This window comes from Lepisosteus platostomus, chromosome 3 (genome assembly GCF_059453375.1).
Source record: "Lepisosteus platostomus isolate fLepPlt1 chromosome 3, fLepPlt1.hap1, whole genome shotgun sequence".
Lineage (NCBI taxonomy): Eukaryota > Metazoa > Chordata > Actinopteri > Semionotiformes > Lepisosteidae > Lepisosteus > Lepisosteus platostomus.
This window is the reverse complement of record NC_142613.1, coordinates 1,690,060-1,715,875: the sequence shown is the minus strand read 5'-3', so window position 1 is coordinate 1,715,875 and position 25,816 is coordinate 1,690,060. Positions and strand designations below refer to the sequence as shown.

At 48.0% G+C, this 25,816-nt stretch overlaps 1 protein-coding gene across 2 annotated transcripts in view; it reads right to left on the bottom strand.

Moving 5' to 3' along the window:
- The window catches only part of grm6a (glutamate receptor, metabotropic 6a), a 57,245-nt gene extending 32,452 nt beyond the window's left edge, over positions 1–24,793 (bottom strand). The window contains exons 1-2 of one of the 2 annotated variants that reach the window (XM_088623765.1): positions 24,170–24,793; positions 5,756–6,398 (exon numbers count right to left, since the gene is read on the bottom strand). In XM_088623765.1, coding sequence (XP_088479891.1) covers positions 5,756–6,319 — 564 coding nt within the window. In that variant the 5' untranslated portion in view covers positions 6,320–6,398; positions 24,170–24,793. The remainder of the gene's footprint in view (positions 1–5,755; positions 6,399–24,169) is intronic. The other variant, XM_088623764.1, reaches the window with a different exon arrangement.
- Between the last annotated feature and the right edge of the window lie 1,023 nt (positions 24,794–25,816).

The window sequence follows — 25,816 nt, the reverse complement described above, 5'->3', positions numbered from 1 at the left end:
GCAATGCTTTTAAAATCCTTCTTTACCTGCTGCTGTTGGGACTCTGCTACAGAGGATAGCTTTTCAGCTCCCGGGCGTGACGTTAGAATTCAGACAAAGAAGATTCTTCTCTGCCGACAGTGTCTCTCACACGAAATGGCCAAGTCCTGGATTTCCCCAGGTGTGCTGGGGGTGGGGCTGTGAACAGTGAAACAGCGACTTCCTGCAGGCTAGCGCTGATGTCAGCGCGGGACGCACCTCTCCTCCAATCAGTGCAGACCCTGCTGTGAGTCGCTGCAGAGCTCGTTTCGCCTCTGTGGGCAGGCGGGTCCAGAGGAGCAGGTCTTCCCTTCCCTCACCCCCCCCCCCCACCCGGACAGAGGAGTCGGGACAATGATCCGAAAAATGCTGATCGGACAGGTGTGCAATCCAATATCACTTGGCAAATTAGAAATGAAAACTAGGATAGAAAACCAAAACAGGGCCATGGACACTTGTACCCCAGTGAATCCCCAGTCAGCACAAACTATCCAAACTATCGTGACAAAGTGCAGTTGATTGAGAAATTTCCTTATTTGTGTAGTGGTGGCTGGGGGGGGGGGCATCAGGCTCAGACGGAGGCCTGTCAGGTCTCTGTTTCCCTTCCTGTGTGACATCTCCCTGTGTCACTGTGATGCTGTGCTGGAATTGAGCTGAATTCAAAGGATCGCCACATGAAAACAATGGCCTGGGGCTGTTTGCTCAGATGGGAGATGGGTATTAATCCGAGACTGTGAAGACAGGCTCACTCATTTCACAGAATACCCTAACCTATGCCAGACTAGGGCATCTAGTGAGAACCAGCTCAGGTAACGAGAAGAGAAATATATATATATTTATTTAGTTTCCACATGCTCTCAGTGGAGAGGAGAACAGAGTGATGAAGCCAGTGTAGAGATCAGGATTATTAGGAGTCCTTCATTGGTAAGGACCAATCAGGCTTAAACAAACCTAACTGAACCAACAAGATGCTGGAATTTTTGCAAAACCTGCCTTTTCCTCTCCAAAGCTTGAGGTGTTAAATGACTTGTGAAACACAATAGTTAAAAGCTGACCTCCTACGGGTTTAGGAACAGATTGCAATTAAAGAGTTCAAATGGCACTCTTTATTAGGGCTATTTAGGGTTCAGGTTTTGAACCCAAGAGGAGGAGTACAAGTCTGAGATTTTCATTGAGAAGTTATAGATGCTATATATTGTAATTAAGCACGGTATATAAAATCATGCAACATATTTAAACAGTCGTGTCTCGTTTGCAGTGCAAGTGAATCTACTTTTGTACTTGCTGTGGTGAATCAGATTTACGTCTGTGTATCATTTTATCCTGTGTTGATTTCATCAGTGTCACGCCACGCCCCCGGAGGACTCGGCATTCCACCTGGCATTCCAGCACGGTTCCCAATTAGCCTTTTACCCCAGCCTATCTAATGCTGCTCCACACTCTCCCCGGTGATCAGTATGAGGGTTTCCTGGTTAGAGCTACCCCCGTCTTCCTGCGGTTAGTTACGTCTTGGTTTTTGGCTTCCTGACCCTGGTTTGTTCTCCGACTACGTCTCCTGGTTTTGTTTTGGTACTTTGACTATTGTTCTGGTTTAGACTCTCGGCTTCCGGCTCCGCTTCTGATTTTGTACTTTCGTACAGGTTTGTATCACTTCGGCTTTCGGACCTCGGACTGTTTAATTGATTACGCCTCTGAAGTTCGTCCTGATTATTCTGCATAGGGTCCTCATTAATATTCCGTAACAATCAGGTGTTGAATCTTTCTCAATTTGTGTAATTTTAATATGAAATTTTCAAAGCTTTTATGCTTTGAAACCACTGTTGAGGAACCTGATGTTTTTGGTGTGAAAAAATAAATTGACATTCAAAATATGAACATCATTCAACTGGTAGTTAAGTATTAAACTATTTTTGTACAGGTTCAATTTATTCCCTTTGAAAGAAATGATTAGGGGGTTTTATTTTACTTTACCTTGGTCTTTAAACACTTGCAATGAGCCTGCTTGTTCTGTATAAAACTAAATTACATTGGTCCTACAATATGATCGTTCAGTACAGGCGAGAGACAAGCAGTTTTAATCCAATTAGTCCATTCAATAGCTGCTGTTTCTGCATTTCAGTTTCCCCCCTCCTTCATTCACAAGCGCTGTCATCCAGTTTTTTGCTCAGAATGGACCTCGTTAACTAATCGTCACACTCAGTCACTGTGCCGTGTGCAGTTCAGTGATAATAAAAAACAATTAAGCAAATGCATTAGGCAGACTTGTCAGGAACAATTTCCTCACGATAGACGCTGCTGGAGCTGGTTTTGTCCTGGGTCTGGCAGTGTGCTGGCAGGACTCCTGGTATTGCTCACTGCTAGAAGACAACCTGTCACGTTGTGTGTGTTTCTCACAATGTCAGACCTGGCTTGCGATGACTACAGAATGGACAAGACTTTTTCGGTAGAAACCAGTCCAGAGAGGGGCTGAATCTGAAATTAGAATCAGACCAGAACTATAAAAACCACAGCAACCACAGAGGAGACTTTATAACCCCTCTCACTCACCACCCCACTGCAGTGTCAAGTTCATTGCTGCTACAGTCTTAAATGGGGCAAATCCCGTGGTGAGATCCAATGGAAACACTATTGCACCTGCCAGTCCTACCCAGCTCTGACCAGCAGCAGCTGTACTGTATTCAGTATCGGCTCCCAGCCAAGGGTCGTGCTTTCAAAGTAATCAGCAGAACTGAAGCTTTTGGCTCGTTTGATCTGCTAGCGTCATACAGATACTGCTTGTGGCACAACAGCGGTGCTTTAACTAAACCAAAATCTACTGCGCTTGTACAGCAATGTTTATTGGAGGAATTTCTTTAAAACTCTATTCTGGTTTGCTCTGCAGAGCAGTGTGTGGGGGAAGGATGCTTTCATTGCTGTGGTTACTGACGGCTCCTAACCTGTCAACTACAATCCCACTGAGTAGCTCCTGTGTCACACACACAGCACACAACACTCACAGCAAACACACTGACCACACTCTCACACACACAGCACTCAACTCTTACAGCAAGCACACTGACCACACTCTCACAAACACACAGCACACAACTCACACAGACTAATCACACTCTCACACTCACAGCACACAACTCTCACAGACTGACCCCACTGCAAACACACACAACACACAACTCTCACAGCAAGCAGACTGACCAAACTCTCACACACACAGCACTCAACTCTCACAGCAAACACACTGACCACACTCTCACACACACACAGCACTCAACTCTCACAGCAAGCACACTGACCACACTCTCACACACACAGCACACAACTCTCACAGCAAGCAGACTGACCAAACTCTCACACTCACAGCACACAACTCTCACCGACTGACCACACTCTCACACACACAGCACACAACTCTCACAGACAGACCACACTGCAAGCACACTGACTGCTGACAGACAGGACACAAATCCTTCCTTCACTGATCTGTGTGTTCAGTGGGGTTGCAGGACTGCTGTGTAGCAGAGGGACTGAATCAAGAAGGGATGACACAGAGCAGAAAGAATATGCATACTGTATATACACTTAGCATGTATATATACCCGAGGAAGCGTAAGAACTGAGCAGGCCAATAAGAAAGCCAGGTTGATTCTCTCTTGCAGTTCAGTGCAGCTGCAGGCTGTGTCTGCAGTGTCCTCCAGTCCAGACATTTGTTTGCACAGTTTTACTGGACTGGCTCTCGGAACGACACGCGGGAAAGTGTCTGGCAGATCGCCTGTGTCAAGAGCTGGTGGCTGGGCCTTGTACAACTAGAATCCCTCTTGTCGTGGCCCTGGGCTTCTGACGTTGCTAGGATAAACACTCGAGTGCTTTTAAAGAAGTTATTTTTTCAGGTTTTGTCTGTGCTGTGTGGGATGGGATTTTAAGTTTTGTTTCACATTTGATTTCCCTTTCAGGGCTCGGCACACAGAAAGCCTGTTACAGGTTTACTGGTGGGTGTTAATCTGAGAATTAGTTCCAGGGATTCCACACTCCACTCCGCATCTCCCCTGACAGAACATCTGAATCGCAGAGCAGGTCTCTCTCTGTGGGACGAGCTTGTCTCAGCGCCTGACTGTGAGGAATCTGAATAAATAATGTGATGCTTTCCACTGAAAGAGGGAAGAAACCCCCTCCAGCCCTGCAGGGCTTGATTTTTCATGTGATGCTAGTACCTGAAAGAGAACTCTAAAGTCGCCACAGTCCAAGTTTTCTCTTTGGGACTTTTGCAGCAATTACCTTGTGCACTTTCAGGTTCTGCTGCAATCCTTCATCTTGTCTATTCACCTTCAGAACCCTGCTGGCACAAAGGCCTTTTATTCTGTTTTCCTTGAAGACTTCTAACACCCTGCTTGTGTTCGTCTCTGCCACTCAAACACGGACTGCATGCTTCTTTGTAAATAAAGTTAAGTTATGAAAGGTCACATAAGGACATCTATGTCATGCATATTATACCCTGTGGCATACATTTATTCCCTCAGCTCACTCATAATGTGCAACAATTTTTATTGTGTTTACCAAATCAGCTTCTTGTGAATCCCTGGCCAAGAATCATAAAACATCACAGACCCCTGGCTTTGCATAATTTCTGTCTTATGCATATAATCACAGCTTTGTTCTTCAAATAAACCTGCAAAACGATGATTCAATTCTTTGATTTTGCCTTGTGAAAGCATACAGCATTAGGAAAATGAGGGGGAGGATTTTAATTGGAACAAGTGACTGCATACTGCATTTCTATGAGGTTTCTCGTTCCATTTGAGCATTAGAATCTCTCTCGTTAGCTGTGTCTTCCAGGGATGCTGAAGAAACCCGAAATTAACTTGACAGCGACGACAGAGCTGTGGCAAAGAATAGAGATGTCCGCCTCTACAGTGCTACAGCCCACTTCATTTAACCAACCAAAAACCTAATGATCATCAATCGATTAATAAGAGTTACAAATCAGACAGAAAGGACTTTTAAGCACCGTGTCTGCTACACTTGAATTTTTTGCAAATGTCAATTGAACATCATGAATTTCAAAAGCACCGGAACGGACGTGCACAGACGTTGAGCGTTTCCACAAGCAGGTGGAAGCTGAACTTTGGACATTTCCTCTCCTTATCACAGTGCAAATACATCGACAGGGGTGTAACGTAAGTGGGATTAAAAGTCAGTTAAGACTGGGGGGGGACAAGTCCAGTCCTGGAGTCCAGAAAGGTTCTGGAGTTCTTCACTCCCGAGCCCTGAATTTCGGGACTGGACTCTTTATTTGCTTAATTGGAGGAGCTGAGGCTTTGCCTTGTTCTCGAGACGCTGCAGATTCAAACAGACCAGCATACACCCCGCTGGACAGCAGCGCTTGAGAAGCGTAGTGGGGCTCCCCTGGCCTAGGCAGGTCTACCTAACGTTCAGGGCTGAGAAACCGCCAGAGCTAATTAATATTCACATCCCGTCAATAGGCAGACAAAAGGACACAGCGAATAACCACTTGTGTTCTTAATTCAGAACTGCAGCTTCTCGATGGATACTGTAAATCAGTGACTCAGCAGCAACCTCTGTAGATTCTCTAAATGTGAATCAGCATGTTTTTGAACGTGCATTCGTATGACAGGACTGTAATTAGAAGGCGAAAGCCCTGTGGACTCAGCTGTCTGTTTTGTCATTTCTCTCCCGCAGCTCCCTGGGGGATGCCGGGGGTGAGCGCGCTTTACGACAACGGTACCTCGAAGAGCCGGAGCACGTTGGCCACCATGATGGAGACGGAGCTGGCCGACGCCCCGATGACGCCCACGACCCTCTCGGGCTTGCGGATGATGGGCGGCTCGCTGTTGGAGCAGCGCACGTCCGAAATGTCCTTCTGGATCAGCGCCTGGACGAAGGTCAGCGACTGCTCCAGGGCGTAGGTGTCGCGGGAGCACGTGTCCAGGATGCGTGCGCCCAGGGTAATGTTGGGCAGCAGGTCTGGGTCGCTGTTGATTTGGTCCAGGGCATAAAGCATGGCTTCCATGCGATGGATCCCCTTCTCCTTCTTGATCTCCCCACACGGGACACCAGCTGGGCCCCGGGAATGTACCGGGAACAGCCCCCCCAGAGTGATGTCCCCCTCGATCTTGATAGAGTGAGGCTGAGTGCCCTGATGTGCCCAGGCCCCCGAGCAGAGCCACGCCCACAGCACCCAGACCAGGCGGGGCCTGGGAGGGGCGTGGCCACAGCGGGGGCCACTCCTCCACATTGTCCTTTGTTGATGCTGCTGCGGAAGTGGGGGGAGGAGGTATTGTGATGTCATGGTCGCCACGGGGACAGACCAGTCCTGGAGTAGTGGGGCAGTGGGAGCAGGGAAATGCGTCACCTTCTACATGGAGACTCTGCAGGAATGGAGAGGAGTGATAAACATTAGTACTTTTCCAAGAATAATCCCACCGCAATTGGAAGGAAAGCAGATTTTGTCATCCTAGAAAGAAGAATCAATAAACACAACAATGGCTCCAACAGAGAGAAGGTTATTCCCCCTTCACGCCTGTTTGGTAGTTATTAGTTAATTGATCTGAGCTTCTCATCCAGCTGTTTCTTGAAAGAAGCCAAAGTATCAAGCAGGGTAGCTTGTTCCATACTCCCGGTTTTAAATGCACTCCCTCATAGTTTCCACTAATTCCATCTCCGCTTTCCTGGAGTCCAAGAGCTCTGACAGCACCTCTGTCTTCTCACTATGTCATTTCCTGAAGGTCTGACCTTTTCTGCTTGTACCATCCAATAGCATGGGTCCAACCAACAGGCACTAATGGACTCATTGCGGATCTGAATCCCCTCCACTCCACCCAGCAGAATGGTATGAAGAATGCACTTTCCACACCCTCAACATGCAGATTTTTAAAGATGAATGTATAAGCCATATACAATTTCCTGTCTTTTCACATACCCCAGCTTTCTCTCCATGAGACACACAGGCAGGGAGAGAAGCTGGGGGTCAGAGCACAGGGTCAGCCATTTATACAGCACCCCTGGAGCAGTTGGGGTTAAGGGCCTTGCTCAGGGGCCCAACGGAGTAGGATTGCTCTGTCGGCCGCGGAATACAAACCGGCAACCTTCCAGCCACAGGCGCAGATCCTGAGCCACAGAGCCACTGCTCCACCCCTTGCATTTTGTTTGATGCAAGTACAGTATCACATGCAGTGAATAAAGTCTTTCTGAATTTGTTTTTTATTTTAAACTTTAAGACTTTTGAGCTTTATTTAAATTGTGTTGCTGAAACTACATTCCAGCATCTCAGCAATCAGCCTGGGTTGAATTCGAGGTCTGTGCCCTGTGGTATATAGAGATGCTGATACACACGTTTAGAACTTGATTTTTGAAATTGCTTGGTTGCTGTTTTTTAATCTGGTAAATCAGAAGAGACCTCAGCTTATTCAAAATGCTGTGTCTGTACCTACCCCACCAGTTCAATACCCATGACCCTGGTTACCTGGGAGAGCTCACACAGATGTTAAAACTGCTGTAGTAACTTACAAGGCGCTTCATGATCATGGAACCTGACTTGCAGGGGGAGGACAAAATCATGGAAACACTTAACAAAACAGGACTTGTAGCTTGAAGTAACTAAATCACAATCAAAACATTTTTTACATGTGGTTTATATTAATTTCAACACAACTGCTGTAAAAGAAATCTTGAAATCAGCACTTTATTGTGTGAGTTTCTAAAGCAAGACGAGTTACCAGATAGTTGGTGCAGGTGCAAAAATTACTTAACGTGTCCAGAGGAAGAGTGTGGAAAACCATGACAACAGATTCCAAACAATGGGAAACAGCATAAGGAAAGAGGGCCTGGTCACAAGGTAGATACTTAACAGGAACCACCAAATAACAGCCTCAGAAATGACCACAGAAGTGAATGAGTTGTCTTTTGCTCTTTTTCCTACATCTGGATGGGTTTATGTTTGCAGAAAGCTAAAGGAAGCCTTCAGCCCACATGGTCTGTTAAACATGGTGGTGAATCTACTGTGGTCTGGGTCTGGGTAGGTCTGGGAAGCCGTCTCATGGGGAGACGCTGGGTCCGATCATTACTCTTCATGGTAGAATTATGTCCAAGGAACACAAAGCCATTTTACTCTAGGTGACCAGATGCATACTATGATGCCAACATTGTTTGCTCAAGATGTTCCCCTATTCCAAGATGCGAACCCCCCCTTACATACACAGATGGATTTAGGAGTCGTTTTCTGAGCATCAGGATGAAGCCAAATGCCCCCCACTGCCTCCCCAAATCACTAGATGTCCTTGAACCTTTATGGGAAGATCTGGAAGGCAGAGTGCAGAGTACATTTCTCCCTTCCTCATCTCTCAAAGACTTTCCTTCTTGAAGAATGGTTCCATATCCCATAGAAACAGGCCAAAACTTGTTTAACAGAATTCCAAGATGGACTGAAGCTGTTCTTGAAGGACAAGTCCTTTATTAATGAATAAATATTCATGTATTGCTCTGTGTTGCTATTATTTTGTCCCACCCCCCTGTATTTATCCCATGTGCTCTAGTAACATGCCAGGGATCTGCGAACTCTGACTTCAGCCTGGGAGACCCCAAAAGACTGGAGTCTTGTGACGTGAGGATTCCTGTCATATGGAATTATGTAATGCTTCCGCATCAAGAATTTGTAATCCAAAACTGAAGAACGACAATGTTTCCGTCTGAATATATCTGGACCCCATGTTGATGTCGTATTTGGTCTGTGCTCTTTGGTTTGAAGTCTGTGCAGCTCTCTGATTTGCTTCAGTGTGGCAAGTGCAGTGGAGAAGTTAATCTGATTGGACTTCTCTCTCGTCAGCTAAGATGAAAGACAGTTACATGAATCTTGTGCACCACTCATCTGGGAGGCTTGCAGTTCCTCCATCAGAGAGGAATAAATAAATAAATAAATGAATGAATTAATAATAATCCTTGCAATTACATGGTGCTTTCATCTCAAAGAATCCCCTGGGATCCTTAACGACCAAGAAGTCATTAGTAGTCGATTTTGGTTTAACATCTAGAGTTGGCCTTCTTTCATAAAAAGCTGCACACTTCTGACAAAGTTTCTTTATCATCTTGAAATTCCAACAATTGATCTGGAAGTTAGCCTGGAGCTTGAATAAATGTTAAAGCTGGATTAATTTTTTCGGTATATACAGTAGGTCTCAAAGCAAAATGGGATCCTGATAGTTTCCCTCTCTGGTCTTGGAGGGATTACATGGCCAGTTTGTACATCCAATGTGAGTCTCAAGCCCCTGCTCTGTAAGTTGCTTCTCCTGATTTGTCTACAGGTCCCCTAATGAGTCCCCCAACTAATCTGTGAAAATTAATATTTTATCAAGATCTCCATATACGTTTATGAAGTAATCCCTCATAGTTGATGAAGAAAAAAACAAATCTCTACTTGGCTTGGCACCTCAGTACCTGTCTGAGTTACTGTTGTCCTACTCCCCAGCTCACAATCTTTGTTCTTTGACTTAGTTCTCCTGTCTGTCCTCAAAGCCCATCTACACTCTATGGGTGACAGAACGTCTCCTGCTGCACCCTAAAGGTCTGGAATTCAATCCCTATAGACATCAGAGAGTCACCTACCCTGAGCTCCTTCGAATCCAGACACAAAGCCTTCTTAATTAGAAGGGCTTTCATTTCACTGCTTCTGTGTCTACCCTTTGCTTTTCTACTGTATTCCACGTTCTTATTTAAATGATGTAATTCTGCTACCTCCTCTCTTTGTGTGATTTTTTTTCCTTACGGTAAAGTGCTTTGAGAAGCCACTTTTAAAGGCACTACAGAAAAGAAAGTTTATTATTCGAGTGAGACCAGCCGTGCAGTCCTGTTTCTGCTGCAGTGAGAGGCCCAGTCAATCAGCAAAACTCCCTTTTAGGGAGTTTAGGGAGTCTCTATCCACTCTTCCTGTATCTTCCTGGATAGAGAAGACAAAGCGTGATTGAGCCTGGAATGAACAAAGGCCAATCTCATGAAGAATATCTGTCAGATTTTCTTTAATTTAAGTCCTTTAATTCTCCAAAGTGTAAAATAGAAGAGAGAGATACCTGTCATTGTATCTTTTCTTGATTTTATGATTATGCAAAATAGGAGCAAACTAATCCCATGCCTTCTGAGATTTCTTGAATCTTTCTACTGAATGCCAAGTTTTAATTAAGTACTTAATTACAGCTTCAAAATGCAACCCATAGTGCCTAAGGGGAAAAGTTGTATATATTAAATCTTGAGGTCTATGTGGAGATACCTGGCTTTTTCAAGTGGACACCAGGATTTAATCTCCACAGGGGTGTAAAGATTAAAACAAACAAGCACTGATCATAAACGAAGAAGAGGAAATTAAGTAAAATCCAAGTGAGGAAGCACATTCATTCTTATTAAGAAGAGGCGATCTTAAAGAGAATTAGAAAAAATTGTCCATCTGTTCAAATATGCATCTGCCTGTTTAAAGTAGTTGACTGTCTTTGAACAGTGGGTCTCAGATGAGACAGGGAAGACTGGTCCAGGGTGGACAGTTCTGCTTGGGTGTACCATGGGTCCCAGTGAACAAAAACAAAGAGTTAATATTTTGTGAGGAAGCAAAATGGACATTGTCAGGAATTCACCTGTTCTGGCTCTTCCAGTGGAATAAAGAGATAAAGAGGACAGAAGAGTTCTTTTACAGCAGAAGAGGAACTGGACATCTTTTGCTGACTTACAGTATGTACAGTCTGTAATGAACTGGCTTTCAGGGACTGACCAGGCTTCTCCAAAAGAAACCCAGAGGGGTTCCGCAGGCTGACCATGACAGACTGCCGAATCACGCAGGTGTGACCAGGGGACATGCTGGCTCAGGGCTGGGGGGCGGGGGGGGGTCGCATTTCCTCACACTCCGTCCTACCATGTGCTCATTTTCATCAGCTTGTGGAACGCAGGATGCAGTCAGAAATGCTGGCCTATTCCCAGCCTACTGTGAGAAGCACATGTTTTTCAAACCCCCCCTGGGGAGGTGGGATAGGATACAAAATGATTTCAGGTTCAACATTGAGTATTAAATAAATGTCAACACACCTACCAAAAACACGAGGGTGTCTGACCTTTCGATTTATTTTCGATTCATAGAACAGGTCAGCAATTTACTTGAGGAAGCTGCTGGTGGAGTGTAATTGCACTCTTTCACATGGAAGAAGAGTGAAGAAAGAGAAAGAATGCTAGGTACTTCATACCTCACATTATCAGGTAGCAAAAAAGAAAGATTTCTTCACGATCTGTGCAAATGTGTGAAGAAAGCAGAACTGTTATAGGCTGGGACACAGAGCAGTCCCTGAGAGAGAATGTTAGCAGCCCACAGGCCAGTAGAATAGAATAGAAGCAAATTCTGCATTGACCTGACTGTGTGTACCAATTGTCCAGCTCAGCACCCAGGCTTAGAATCAGAGTGGGGAAAAAACAGAAATCTGTCCGTGACATGTGAGCCCAAGGTGTGTAATGCCCAAGCAAACTCAGTGAACTGAGAATAACCAGAATAAAATGCTTCAGCTAAAAAGAAATAGGTCAGCACGGAATATGATGAAAACAATGTGTTTGGCCATGAGAACGATTATAATGGCCGTAACTCAGCTTCAGGTCCATGAACACAGAACAGGCTGTGCACAGAACGTAGTCAAAAGCAGCATCAGTGCAGAGTTTTAAAGTGCTTTTTAAGAATATCTGTAATGTTGTTTTTCTTGTTTGATTTCTGCACCCAAGCTAAATATAAGGAAGAAGAGAGAACCTCTAGAAACACTTCACACGCAGAAAGGAGACCCATGTCACCCGCCACAGAAGAGCGGCCCCACCTGGGTGACACCCAGCTGTCCCCCTGCACAGCAGACCAGGGGCAACTGAATCAAGGGGCAACTTCAGGGTGACCGGACTGCACTGTCAGGACCTCCCATCCAAAATAGTATGGTCCCTGGTCGCCGTATCGGCCTGGAGATTCTGCGCCAGAGGGAAGAGCATCCCCTGCTGGTCAGCCAACACCACGCACAGCACCTCACAGGGTTCTCCCATTCCGGTACTGGTCTGCCCCAGCCTTGATGGTCCGAAGTGTGCTGCTGTTGGTAACATTCAGTTCATCGCCGAGGCCACATCCCCGCCTCCACTGTGATACGCAGCTGTGTGAGCTCAGGATGTGCATGGTGTGCAATCAGAGCTCTGCGTTTCCCTCCCTCTGACAGCGCCGAACCCCAGTACCGCCTGCCCATTAGATAAGACTGTTTAAGTAAGACTGTTTTCTTTCTCTTTTTTCCCTCCCTGTGATTAATTTTGACAAGGCTGCATCTGAGGTTGTTGAAGTTTCTGCTAATTAATCGACTGTGTGCTTATGCATTATTCACAGCAATAAAGCCACTGCTCTCCAGGGCAGTGGATACAGACTCATACCCTGTCTTCAACTGGGGGTTTATCCTCGTGCAATTTCACAACAGTGAAGTGTGACCATAGACCAGGACTGTATCTGTCCTACACATATGCTACAGAAGTCAGCCTGTGAACCATTAGAGACCACTTGTGGGGATAAAGGACAAGAAAGGAAAGGTTTGGAATTTAGCTACTAATGTGCCCCGTAGCCACAAAATATCAGTAGTGTACTTTCATGATAAATATGTGTCAGTTCACAATGCCAATGAATTGTAGTGTTGTACTGATTGTCTCTTCATATCTGAAGACTTCACTTGTTTTCCTAGGGAGGTTCAGACCCAGAGAGTAATTTTCTAGCTGCTGTTGTGTGTTAGCGCGGTGTGGCTAATTGGATCTGGGCACTTTTGCTTTCTTGAGCAATATTTTCTTTCTTCTCTGCCTGTATTTAAATTCCGCTTGTGTCGTACACATTTTACTGCAGATTGTTTTCCTTTGCAAAACATTACTGCCAAAAAGCATTTTGTCTTCAGATAATTGTTTGTGACGTATTTGCAGCTGGAAATACAAAAGAGACAACAGTGCCTGAAAATTAAAGACATGACACTTGCCAGGATAGCAGTGTGTCTATGTATGTGTATATGCTTGTTTTCAGTAGTGACCCCCATAAAACAATAGAGGACAGCTTTAATTCCTGTCTGTCAGCACTAAGGAAACAGCCCTCAATTCACCATGACAGGGGTGTCCAGTCCTGGCCCTGGAGGGGCTGGTCAGTGCGTAGGCAGTTTTTCTAGACCTCTTTAAAGCAGCAGCGCTTGTAACCAGCCAGTAACCAGCTGGTTTCACTCTTTAACAGCTGACCTGAAAACCCACAGACCAGCCCTCCAGAACCAGGAGACAACACCCCTGTTCTGTCGGATCAGTCCGAGCTACAGTACAAGTGAATCACTGAGAGGTCATTGTCTCTCAGGGCAGTGAATAATCAGGGGATCCTGTCTGGCAGCGTTGTGTCAGGATGCCTCTGGTCTATCAGGAGCATTTCGGATTGAAGTTAAACAGGGTTGATATCGGGCAGACAGTTCATCTCTGCCAAAGTGCTGAAAACAATTCCTCTGCAGGAGACATGGAGATCAGAGCCGTCACTCGAGCCGATGACTTCTGACCAGTATAAAGTCACCCATGTGAGCTTTCGCACAGAGCTAGGGATTGTGTTTGCCAGTACTTCCCCCATAGTGCTTGAGCTTTGGAAAATAACCCCCTCTGCCATCAGCTCACCACCATCATCAGAATTACATCCAGGCCTGTGGCCATACAGGGACACAGCCGCCTGGCCACCTGGGTCCAGCTGCCACAGACAGATACACACTGTGAGCAGGGCACAGGCTAGCAGAGCTGAGAACACTCTCCTCGCAATCAACGCATCGCCATGTTCCTCCCTGGTTCAGGTGATCCCTGACAGGCTAAAAGAGGTTTAAAAGGGGCAACAGTGGGGAATCCCAGCACTGCTCCAGTCTCCCGTGAGAACCTTCAAAATCAAGACAGGGCTCTCAGAAGGTGTGTCTCCACAAAACCATGTGCCCCGCCCCGCAGCGTCTTCACAGTGTGGCTTCTGTAAACGAGTCGGCATTTCCTCCTCCCAGCATGCCTGTGTCCGATCTGTCTCAGACCCCTCGCTCAGGCCTGCTGCTGGGGGTGTGACCGGCCCCCCTCACAGCCCCCGGGGACGGGCAATGCACCTGCTCAGCAGAAGGGTGACCTGATGGCTTGCGAAGGCATGGCGCTGAAGGGGTTAAGCGGCGTTGATGGTGGGGGGCGGGGCTGGAAGAATGATCCCCAGCAGTTTTTACAGATCAAGCACCAGGGCAGAGCTTAGTGGCTGCCAGACGAGCAGCACAACTTAGGGTATAAAGTGTACATTAAGCTGATAGAGGCATATGGCGACAGGGGTGAGCGACCGAGAAACCTCCGAGCACAGATCATGACAGCCAGACTGGAGCGGACCCCTTTCTTTCAGAAGGACAGGAGGCAGGCAGTCTAGCCTGAGCTGTGGGCAGCAGTTGTACTACCTGCAAATACCTGAAGCAATTGGTATTATTTTTTACTTTTGCGCTTTCTTCATGCAGCCTAGTTCTCCTGTTTAATCCCCTGAGTAGTGCATCTCTCTCATGCGGAGTCAGTGCTGGTTTTAATGGGAGTGTTAATCCACCCTCCTGCCTCCACCACCACGGCTCTGGGGTCACTTGTTGATGTTTGTGCAGGGGCCTCTCTGTAAGGGGGTCACACTCACCCCAGGTTTTGGTCTTGGGGATCACAGCGTGTGTGAAGCTTTTAAAAGCTTAAAATACCTCAGACGATACTTCGGCTCGATTCAGGTAATGGCTGGATGAGATCTTGGGATCTATTAACTACTGACTACCAAACGGGTCACACAGGAAGAACGGCTCTTCTCCATTGTAACCGTTTCTGTTTTCTTATGCTCAGAAGGGTCTTTATTTTTTTAGGTCCTGGTCTTGTGGGCAGGCTCTCTGTGTGCGTATTGCATTGTAGCCATAAAACACTGAATTTGAACATTATCCTAGAACATGTCGAGTGCCCTTTGACACCAGTATCTCCCCGATCTCATGAATTCAGGAAATCTCAACTCCTGTGCCGCTCTGTGCCAATGAGGAGTGGCCTTGAGCTCCAGCGGCCTGGCCACCTGGGTCACATTGCCTCCTTCCTTAAGCACTTCACTCATCTTCCTACCCAAAGGGCTCTGCGGGGGCTGAGTGGGGTCTCCATGATCTCAATGGCTTTTTCTTTGAGAGGTGGAGCACGCAGAGACAATTGCTCTTATCAAAAGACACGGCCAGTGCTGCTGATGAGCCCAAAAGCAGTTTCCTGTTCACAGCCATTCCTGGATTCCAGGGTTCTTTCAAGCACAGCCTGCATGAACCCATCTTTCAGAGAGCACTGTCAGACATGGAACTGATGTGCATCTACCCAGGTTCACCTCCACGGTCCATTGCCAGCATCTTGACTCCTGAAGATTCTGGTAGAGAGCATCAGGCAGGGCCTTTTCACATGACTTCAGCTTCTCAAATTCAATCATTATTCTTACAGTCTTTTTCCACAATTCGTTTTGAAATCCAGTTGTATCTCTCGGAGACGGAGGCGATGAACAAGGTGCCGTCCACCTCTTTGCTCCCTGTGAACGCTGCAGTTCGAGGGTTGTGGATACACGCCGGCGCCATGATTATCCGAATCACCACAATTTGGTTCAGACTGATGGAGAACACCTTGACACCGTCCTGGTAAGGCCACGAAGCGTCTCTCAGGACCCTATGCAGAAGGCAGATTTGGCAGACGGGGAGTGAGACCGACACGGGGAATAAAGACTAGGATTGGGTCTGGAAGAAGAACAGGGGGGCGTGTCCAGGGGGCGTGTGCTGGTGCTCAGGGGGGCGTGTCCAGGGGGGGTGCTGGTGCTCAGGGGGGCGTGTCCAGGGGGCGTGTGCTGGTGCTCAGGGGGGCGTGTCCAGGGGGCGTGTGCTGGTGCTCAGGGGGGCGTGTCCAGGGGGCGTGTCCATGGGGGTGTGCTGGTGCTCAGGGGGGCGTATCCAGGGGGCGTGTGCTGGTGCTCAGGGGGGCCTGTCCAGTGGGCATGTCCATGGGGATGTGCTGGTGCTCAGGGGGGCGTGTCCAGGGGGCGTGTGCTGGTGCTCAGGGGGCGTGTCCAGGGGGGGGGGTGCTGGTGCTCAGGGGGGCGTGTCCAGGGGTGTGTGTGCTGGTGTTCAGGGGGGCGTGTCCAGGGGGCGTGTGCTGGTGCTCAGGGGGGCGTGTCCAGGGGGCGTGTGCTGGTGCTCAGGGGGGCGTGGTCCAGGCAAACAAGTCCGAAGGGTGTCCGTGAGAATATCCTGAGAATGCAAATGTCCAGAGCCAGGTGAAAGGGGTAACTGGGCCATGCGCTCCCAGTCCCGGACCCAGATGGTCAGGTGGTCAGGACTCCGTTGTGAAGTCTGTGCCGTCCAGCCGCTCCTGGACTCGCTGGTAGGCAGGCTTCCGGGCGTCCATCTTCCAAAGCTGAGCCCAGATTAGTGGGAGTGTCTGGCTTTTGTTGGACAGGTGCTGGAACCGGAGGCAGGTGTAGGAAATCAAAAATAAACTAGGAAGGGCTGGAGCGTCCTTAAGAGGAGGGGTTTACTGTATGATCGTGACAGGTAATCAGCTTTGGTCTGGCTGGGAGCCCATGCTACTGAAGTGTCTGGCTTGATGTTTTCTCTCAGCAGGAATAATGTTGCAGAAGCACTTTACACCCCAGCACAGAGTGCAGTAACAGAATTAAGACGGATGACGGTATACACTCATCTGTTAAGGGAGGATGTAGTGTGTAAAATATTCAGAGAGCTACACAGCTTACATGCTTCATGCTCAATGCACTTCCTATTTGCAAAGTTAAATAGCTCAGATTATTGTATAACTGCATGTCATCATTTTGCGTTACATAACTGTCGAGTGGGGAGCTGTGTCGGTGTGCGTTGGCTGCAAAGGAACAAGTAAAGGTTAGTTCCACCCTGAAAAGAGAAGCGTTTCGGCTGCTGAGACGTCTTCAGGTGTGAATTCAAGTTCTTTAACAACATTAAATTATCACACAGAGTAGATTTTATTTCTTCAAAAATTGCCTAGAAATAACCTATTTTCTTTTCTTGCATTACACGTTGAAACCTATCAGCCTGCAGAAAACCAAAAAGGAAGGAATTTAAGCTGTGTTGGCCTCACGACTCCGAAATTTCACATTTTCACAAATTCAGAGCCTCTTCAAAATCCTGTGCTGAGTTCCTCCAGAATACTTCGGTGAGAGGCATACATCAAAAGGAATCTGCATGCTTGCAATGCATGCAACAGGATTCATCCCCTGTCCTGCACATTTCTCAGAGCAAATGAGACCCAAAAAGCTCTCTCTTCCAGTGCGGTTGCTTCACCAATCAGGATATGCTTCACAGTGATGTGTGCCTCAATCTCCACTGTCTTGTCGCTGCAGGTTTCTCTCTATAAGCTGGTGAAGCTGCAATTTCAAGGTTTTTTCTGACTATGTCTTTTATCGCCCGGTGGTAATAGACAGGGCTGCTGATGCTCAATAGAAAAGGCACATCACTGCGTGCCCAAGTCAGCTCCAGGAACCTCTTCAGAATCAAGAGGGAATGACCAACCGCAGGACACAAGAGGAAGCTATCGGGAAATGCTTTTAAAATCGAGAAGAGGAGGCACTTCTGGACACAAAGGGCTGGAGTGTGGAACACAGAACACTCATGCGCTTGAAGCCGATACCCTAACTTCTGTTGATAAACGACTAGATGAGATCTTCTGATAAACGAGCGACTACCAGATGGACTGGATGGGCTGGACAGCCTGCAGAAATTCTCCAGCTGCTGAATGTACAGGACACTACCCAGTGCATCAATGCCAAGGACATCCCTGCAGACACAACCCTCCACCCAAGGGACTGTGGTGACAGATATTGATTGCAATCACTCGCTGAGCTGGTGCAGAGTCTCATTCTGCAGAAATGAGTACATGTCTGATCATGCTTTGCCGACACTGATGGTGGAAATGTCATCCCTGCAAATGCCGATCACAGTAAACCTGCCCAGTGCTGTGTTTTCGCCCTTTCGCTGTGAAAATGTCACCTCTCTGCTCATGACCACAGGTGCTCACAAGGGGCAGCCCCCTGCAGGGCCATCTGCATCAGGCCCTTCGCAGAGGGAAAAGCTTTGTTTAAAAGGACATATTACTGTCTCACGATCACTGCTTCCGGCTTTTTTAACATAGTGGGGCTGTGTTTTAAATTCACAGTATTTGTGCTGAACATAATCTGAAACAGCTAAGCAGAATTGCAATGGAAACCCAGCACATACTGCAACACCTGGGCCGAGAAGGGAGAAGGCTTAGCTTCTTAAACCCTTCTTACTGGAAGTTATATTCACGATTTCGCTTTTGTCTCCCACAATTTTGTTCTCCTGGAAAGATCCCTCAGCTCTCTTCACCCCTCTGTGCTTGCCCGTCAAGATAGTATTCTTTTTTTTACAAAAAATGTGACATTTTATACATTAAGGCAGAATTTTATGTCCACGTGTGAACTCAGAAGCTCAAAGGGCTAAATGACTCACATGGATATTAATAATAAATCTCCATAAAACACAACCAGTACAATCCCAAGAAAAACTTTCAGCATCCAGACAGAATCCTCAAAATATATGCTTATAACCCTTTTAAAAGCGAGGGGAACTGAAGAATTTAAACTCCACTGAAAACAGTTAAAGAGCATTTTTTTTTCAAGACAGTGTTAATAGCAATACTGTACTTCAGACACTGGTGTATTGCTTCTTATTATTATTCTTGAATTACATGTGCCTGGTAGTCATTCATTCCTGAACAGATGTTATAGAAGGAAATGCACAGAGAAATGTTATTTTCAAAGTATTCAGTACTGGAGATAAACCAGAGCAAAGCTGTCAGGAGTATTTACTAAAAATACAGACAAGCTTCATGATATGGAATATCCTGCTGGGCTATTTTTATTCTCTGCAGAACTGAGTAAGGGATAATGTACTACCCTGCATTATCACACTGTATTTCCTGGTCTTTGTTCAGGGTAGCCCTTGCCTGATGCTTTCTGGAGTACAATTACAGATCTGTGGGCGTGTATTGGGACAGTGTGTGGGCTCTTCCACGTGGATTAGGGAATGAGTGAGTCTCCTGCCCTGCACGTAGCCTGGCAGTCCTGTGTGCCAGAGGATGCTGCTTGCAAGAGTTTACTGCCTGACCTGAGCCCACTCACATCATCACCCAGGAGTGTTTGTCTTAAAGCCATGAGCCGAGCAACAGTGGCCACGTGACAACACCAGGTCTTCAATACCGACCATGTGACATCACCAGAGCTTCGATAGTGACCACGTGACAACCCCAGGTCTTCAATACCGGCCATGTGACATCACCAGAGCTTCGATAGTGACCATGTGACCATGCAACAACACCAGGTCTTCAACAGTTTCCATGTGACATTTTCAATATTGACTATGTCACCACACTAGGCATTCAGTAGTGACCATGAGCAGACTCCAGTTCTTAAAAAGTGACCATGTGACATCACCAGGTCTTCAATAATGGTCATGTGACATAACTGGGTCTTCAAAAGCCACCATATGACAACACCAGATCTTTTGAACTGACCAGGTGAACCACACCTGGTCTGCTTGTGTTGGTATTTTTCTCTTGGTATCGCCGGTTTTCATGTTGCAAACTTATCTTTCTTATTCTTAGGGTGCCTCCCCAACACAAATCTCAGATTTTGTCAACTGCGCCCTGCACCCTCTTGTGAGGAGTACTCAGATTCCAGACAGAGGGCTAAAGCTGACCACTCCAAGTTATAAAAGTGGGAAGCCTGAAGCCGAGAGCTGATCGAGACATACAGGTTTAGGTCATCTAGTGAACCCGTCCCAGCAGGGACAGGTTTGTACAGTCTCTTTACCAGGAGTGTTGTAGGGAGCTCTTTCTAATCCTGCTAGTGATTGGGAGGCAGGTGGCAGAATCACAACTCTGTGTGAAATCTCTCTGCTGCGGGGGGATAGTTATGGTTATGTTCACTTTTATCTGTATTGGTGAAGCCAGTGTTATCTTCAAGTGTAGCCCAGAAGCAGAGGCAGTGAGAAAAAAGGGTGAAATCCTACTCCGACTTCACAGGCAGTTCATTTTAATCAACCTTCTGGCCTGATTTCATTAATAATAATTAAGGCACTTTTCACCTCCCAGGATCTCAAAGGAGGGGACCCACTTCCTCCCTGCTGCACAGCAGATCCGGAGGGAGAAGCTGCTTCACGGATTGAATCCAGGGCGGCCAGACTGTACAGTTTACAGTGCGACCTAGCCAGGGCACCAGACCTAACGCCCCTAAACCCCACTGGTTTTCAGCAGCAGTAATAGAAGGGTTAGAATAGGGAAAATGGCACTGCTGCTTGAACTGCAGTGTGAGCAGAGTCAGGTCATCACCACTGTGCTGTTTCACACGTGGGGCTCAGAGTGAGGAGGGTCAGCCGGGTGGGCTGCAATGAGTCCAGCGACTGGACTGCAGACATCACTGACGGTTCCCGACAGCGCCACCTTCAGGCTTCACGTCGCGGGTGTCGAAGCTCGGGTGTGGCGCGTTCACAAATTGGTGCTTCATTTTTTCTGCAGGTGCTCAGATCTAACCGGGCTGCAGTCGCCTGAGAGACACTCAGACATATCTACAGGCTTCCAGACATGTCGTCTCCTTCTTGGTCTTGTAAATAAAACAAGAGCCCTTCGCTACGGATAGGGGAAAAAAAAACGTTTATTTTTCATTCCACATTGTTTCTGTGTCCAGAAAGCTCTTTTATTTTTAAAATGCATTTGAAATGTGCTTTTAAATATTTCACCGTCTTGAAGCGTTCCTATTGTTTTCATTTTCCAGTCGAGTCGAGTGCTCTGCTCTGCCGGGTTGAGCAGATAAATGGCTGTTTATGTGGTCTTGTACTTGTCCACGGAAATGAACGGCCGCGGACTGCATCGCGCGCGGCGTGGCGGAAAAGAGTCGCTCGCGGCTCCGTGTGCGGTCACGTGTGCGGCCTGAAGCGATTCCTTCCTTTTACAGAACAGCTTTAAACGTCAAGTCGCATCGCTGTTGTTTTCCAGCCCTGCTCTCGCTGCGGGGCAGCAGGGAGGACGGCAGACCGGCGGGTGTCCCCGGGCTTCAGACTGGATCCCGTGGGGTCTCCGCGCCTTTGCGCCTCGGGTCCGAATCCGTGTCCCTGCACAGAGCAAGCCCATTGCAAGCCCCGCTGCGGAAGTGGGATAGATTGTGGGTTTAATGGCGTCTTTAATCCCGCCAGAGTAAGAAGCGTCCATTTCTCGCCAGTTCCTCGGGCAGGGTTTTAAGGAAGAGGCCGTGCAGCCCGCCTGCTTTGATGGGCAGCTTGTTCCGAACACCCCCCTGCCTCTCTGTGTGTGAAGTAGTGCCTCTTATTCAGTCCTGATTACTTTCTCTCTTTATCGCCCTGTCCCGACACAGACCCCTGCCTCTCTGCAGACCTGCAGGTTTAACTAAGCCAGCGGTGCTGGTGTAGTATTAAATCCGTTGTGCAAAGCCCTCTCAGAGCCTTCTCTTTCAAAGGAGCTGCGTTTCAAATGTTAATGCATTTTAACTATGAAGCTTGTGCTGAGCGTTTTAGGGGGATTTAAGAGGGTGACGGAAAGGTCGCTGAAATGAACCAGTCTAAACGGGGGGATTACCAGCGCTCCGCGACTCTACCCCTGTGGGCCGTTAGATCCTTTCTGCTCAAGCGCTTACCCGAGAGCCAGGCCTCTCGCCCCGGATTCCCGGTCTCCCGAAGGACGACCGAGGCCGCAGCTCGTGCCCTGCTCCCGGCGACAGAGCGCGTGGAAATCGCAGCCGGCAGACCAGCGCGCCCCACCGGTCTCCACGGGGAGTCCGGGATCCGCGACGGAGTCCTCGCTCGGATTCTTTTAAACGGCTCTTCTGCGGGAGAGAAGTCGGTTTTCCCGCTCGGAGACACCGGGGAGGAACAACTCGACAGAAACTCGGTGCGCTTGCCAGGCAATGGGCACTTCACTGCGTCTCCGAGCTCTGCGGGTGTCTTCCACAGTTTCCTCGGGATGAGCCTCAGACCCTGAGACAGGTCCAGGTCATTCGCACGCTTGAGTACACGGCAGAGGGAAAGAACAGGGGGAGACAGGCAGGCGTATGAGCACGTATTTCTCTGGAACAGAATTCTGTAGCTCGGCGGAGCCCGAGGAGAAAACACTGGGAAAGCAACTCCGTGAGGACTGCTTATCCCGCAGGTTCTGTGTAAACAAGTCCGATACGTTCTTATAATAATAATGTTTCCTGCACCTATACAAGGCGCACCAGGTCTCCTTCCCAGCGCGCCGGGGAGCTCTCCGGGAGACAGCCTCTCTGTTCCTGATTTAGCCGAACCTTTCTGCCTGTCAGCTTTCTTGAAATTGCGCGTTTTACGCTTATGTGCACAGCACACACACAAGTGGGGGGGAAACTCTATCGGGCGGCTGAAGTAACTGGTGCACATCGTGTCAGCAAATTCAATTCAGATGATTTTGGTCCTAATCGCATCGAGGATAAGCGGGGGGGGGGGGGGGGGGATCCATTTTCTTCCAAATGTTTTTTTTTCGAAATAAATCGAAAATCTATAAAAAAAACACTGAAACGGTATAATATGTCCCCCATCAAATAAACTCATTTACGGCTTCAGTTTTTTTATTTAGCAGACCTCGAGTTTTACAAACTAATGACGTTGGATGTTTACTTTTTCTTTCCTCCGAAAGCGCGATGGTGGAGCTCAATGTGAAGGGGGGACTGTAAGCGCATTCGCCGTTCCGGAGGGATCACTTTCTATCTCGCAGCCCGCACCGGCCCCGCAGCACAGCCGCCCCGCAGTCCGAGCCCAGCCCGCACCGGCCCCGCAGTCCTACACACGGGCGGTCGAAAACATCATGGAGAGGAGATAGCGACAGAGACGCAGAACGCCCCACTCCACTCTCCACCGGTAGAAATGCCCCACTGTGTTGATTATTGATCAATGCGTGGTGATGCCCGCGCGCGCTGCGTGCCACCACTCACCTGGGCAGCGCGCGCGCGCCTCTTGGGGTCACCGCGCCACTTTGTTCGTGGGGATCAATGCAGCCGGACAGACCGGGTCACTGGCAGCGCGATCTGCACGTGTGCGCTGCACATCGACTCTTATCCTTGTCTGGGCTGCACACTTGACACAGCTGTACCTTCACCGAAAACACCGAGATACACTAACAGACCTCAACGGGGGAAGCTCGCGTCGTTCGTCCTTTGAATTCCCGAAACGAGGAATCTCTGGCCCCAGGTTGGTTGGCCTGGGATCCGCAAATATTACGATTTATGTTTCTGGTACCTCTTCCACGGTATATCGAACATCAATTTCCAAAATACCGAACGGGCGGATTACAGGCCGACAGTGTAGCTCCGTTATCGCTCAGGGGGGTAGACAGCAGGACAACAGTGGGCTCCCTGTTTTGGGCGCCCACCGGTATTTTTAGAAAACACACCGCAAGCAGCCGGCACGAGGGCGTAATGGGGAGCGCAGCTGCCAACCTCGCCGCTCTTGGGCTCCGGGTTCGAGTCTGGACCTGGAGGTCTGTGTGGAGCTCGCACGTTCTCCCTGGGACTGCTCGGGGCTCCGTGGCCACCCGCTCAGACACGCTCGGCCGGCTAGTTATTCCGTGTCCCCGAGTCGACCGCGTGTGTGCACGAACCCAGCGCGTCGCTTTTTGACAGCCGCTTTTATATTTCCAGCGGCGGGGTTAGCTCTCCGAGCCTGACACACGGATAACACACACAAGCGCTTAAGCTGCGACGTCTCTTGGGTCTCTGAGAAAAAAGTTTGAATGAAAAGGAAAAACGGAGGGCAGAGTTTAAGACGCGGGGGTGTGAGGGTTGCAGTTGTGCAAAATACGGAACAGGTACACCTTACTGTTACCACAGTATTAATTATCTCTGTGTTAAATTCGGTGATTAACTATGTCACGATGACAGGACAGATATTCGACATCAAAATGGGAATTCAAGACACAAAAGTTCTGACAGCAAATAATCAACATTTAAATAGGAGCGCGTCGCTACAAACAGCACGCAGCAATAAACCAGCGCGCCCGGGTTCATGAGGGACAGAAGCTGAGCCATGAGTCTGCTTACCTTTAAAGTCCATTCCCACGTCTCTAAAACTCCCGGGTCGCCCGATTTGTTTAGATCCAGGGACGCGGTGGGGTGGGAAATTCGCCGCGACTCCGATGACGATAGTTCAGCCGAAACTAGAGCGAATCCGTCCGGGGAATCCGAGCCGGCCCGTCCGCTGTCCGGCCCCGGGTGGGACAGGTGTGAAGACACGGGCTCGCCCAGCCCCGATCGCGCATTTTAAACTCGGCGAAAGGTGCTCTGAGAAAGGAGCGCGGAGCGCAAACTGGCCCCTGGGCTGCGAGGCTGAGTGACGGAATTTATCATCATTTTCATTCAACCAGGGCCGTTACATTCGGCTGCTGTGATGCGCCGTAGCTAAATCCCTTAAAAGCCTAGTTTCGCTCTCTCTCTCTCTCTTTCCCTCTCTCTCCCTCTTTTGCGGTTTCGCTAATGGATACAGCTTTTCTTTTTGGGGTTTAAGTGAGCGCGTTTCGGAGGGGGAGGGAGACCGGAAGACACAGTACAGGAGTGTTTTGAAGCGGCAAGCCCGCTTAGAGCAGCGCCTGGAACGCGGGGAGAGAGCGGTGGCCGGTAGCCCTTCACTGGAGCGCTCGGATGTCAAGGCGAAAGAAGTGAAATTCAACTGAACAGCGATTTAGGAATGTGACAACGGTGCGTTCATAGTTCAGTTCATTCCCTTGGGGACTGAGGGTTGGTGTGTGGGTGTGTGTGTGGGGGGATACTTCTATGTTTCATGAAGTGGGCTCCTGGTTCTATCGTCGTCTCGTCGCCACTTCCTGTGCAAAAACAGATTGGTAGCATTGTGAAGCAGCGGATAGCGGCTCCAGACTCTTTACTGAGCAGCTGCAGGTTCGAACACAGGGGGAGGTACAGCAACTGTACTGTCGAGCAAGGCGCTTCACTCGGACTGCTCCGCTAAAACGCCCTGCCGTGTAAATCGGTAGAAATTCAAGTTGTTTCGGATAAGAAACAAAACTAAAAACTTAAACGACGCGCAATAGTGTCACCACTCTCCTTAGTTTGTGTGTAATATTATAATATTATCAGTACTCTCTATAAATGATTAGATTTGATTATTTCTAATTTTATTATTAGCTCATGTAACTAATAATACAGTTTTATCTCAGAGCACTTTTCAATAAAACCAAAACTCCCGTGTACAAAGGAGATAAAAACGAGAGAAATAATTGAATGAGTCTGGATTAGTGAATGAGCAGTCCCACAGGTGCCTTTCTGTCCGCACCAACTGAATCCCAGTCATCTGGGAACCATGCACTCATGAGAAACACTTTTCTCTCACATCATATCATATTATTCTCTCATATCGTTAAGAGCCGGACGCTGAGGGATGAGTCTCAGGGCCGGTTCTGATGACCCAGTGACTGCAAACTGGACTCTCAGCCGCTGAATGTGACTTTCAATTGGGATAAGACTTTGATTAATTTGGTTTATTTAATGCTATTTTCCTCTCCTTAGACTATAGCTGAAGTTTACAGAGTACCTATGAATGATATATATATATACTGTAAACTGTTGTAAGATAATTAATAAAAAGCACTGTATAATTGGAGGGAAATATTAATTTTACACCTACTCCTCAGGTTACATAAGGGTTCAGTTGGTTAAAGTCTTACGTAATCCGAA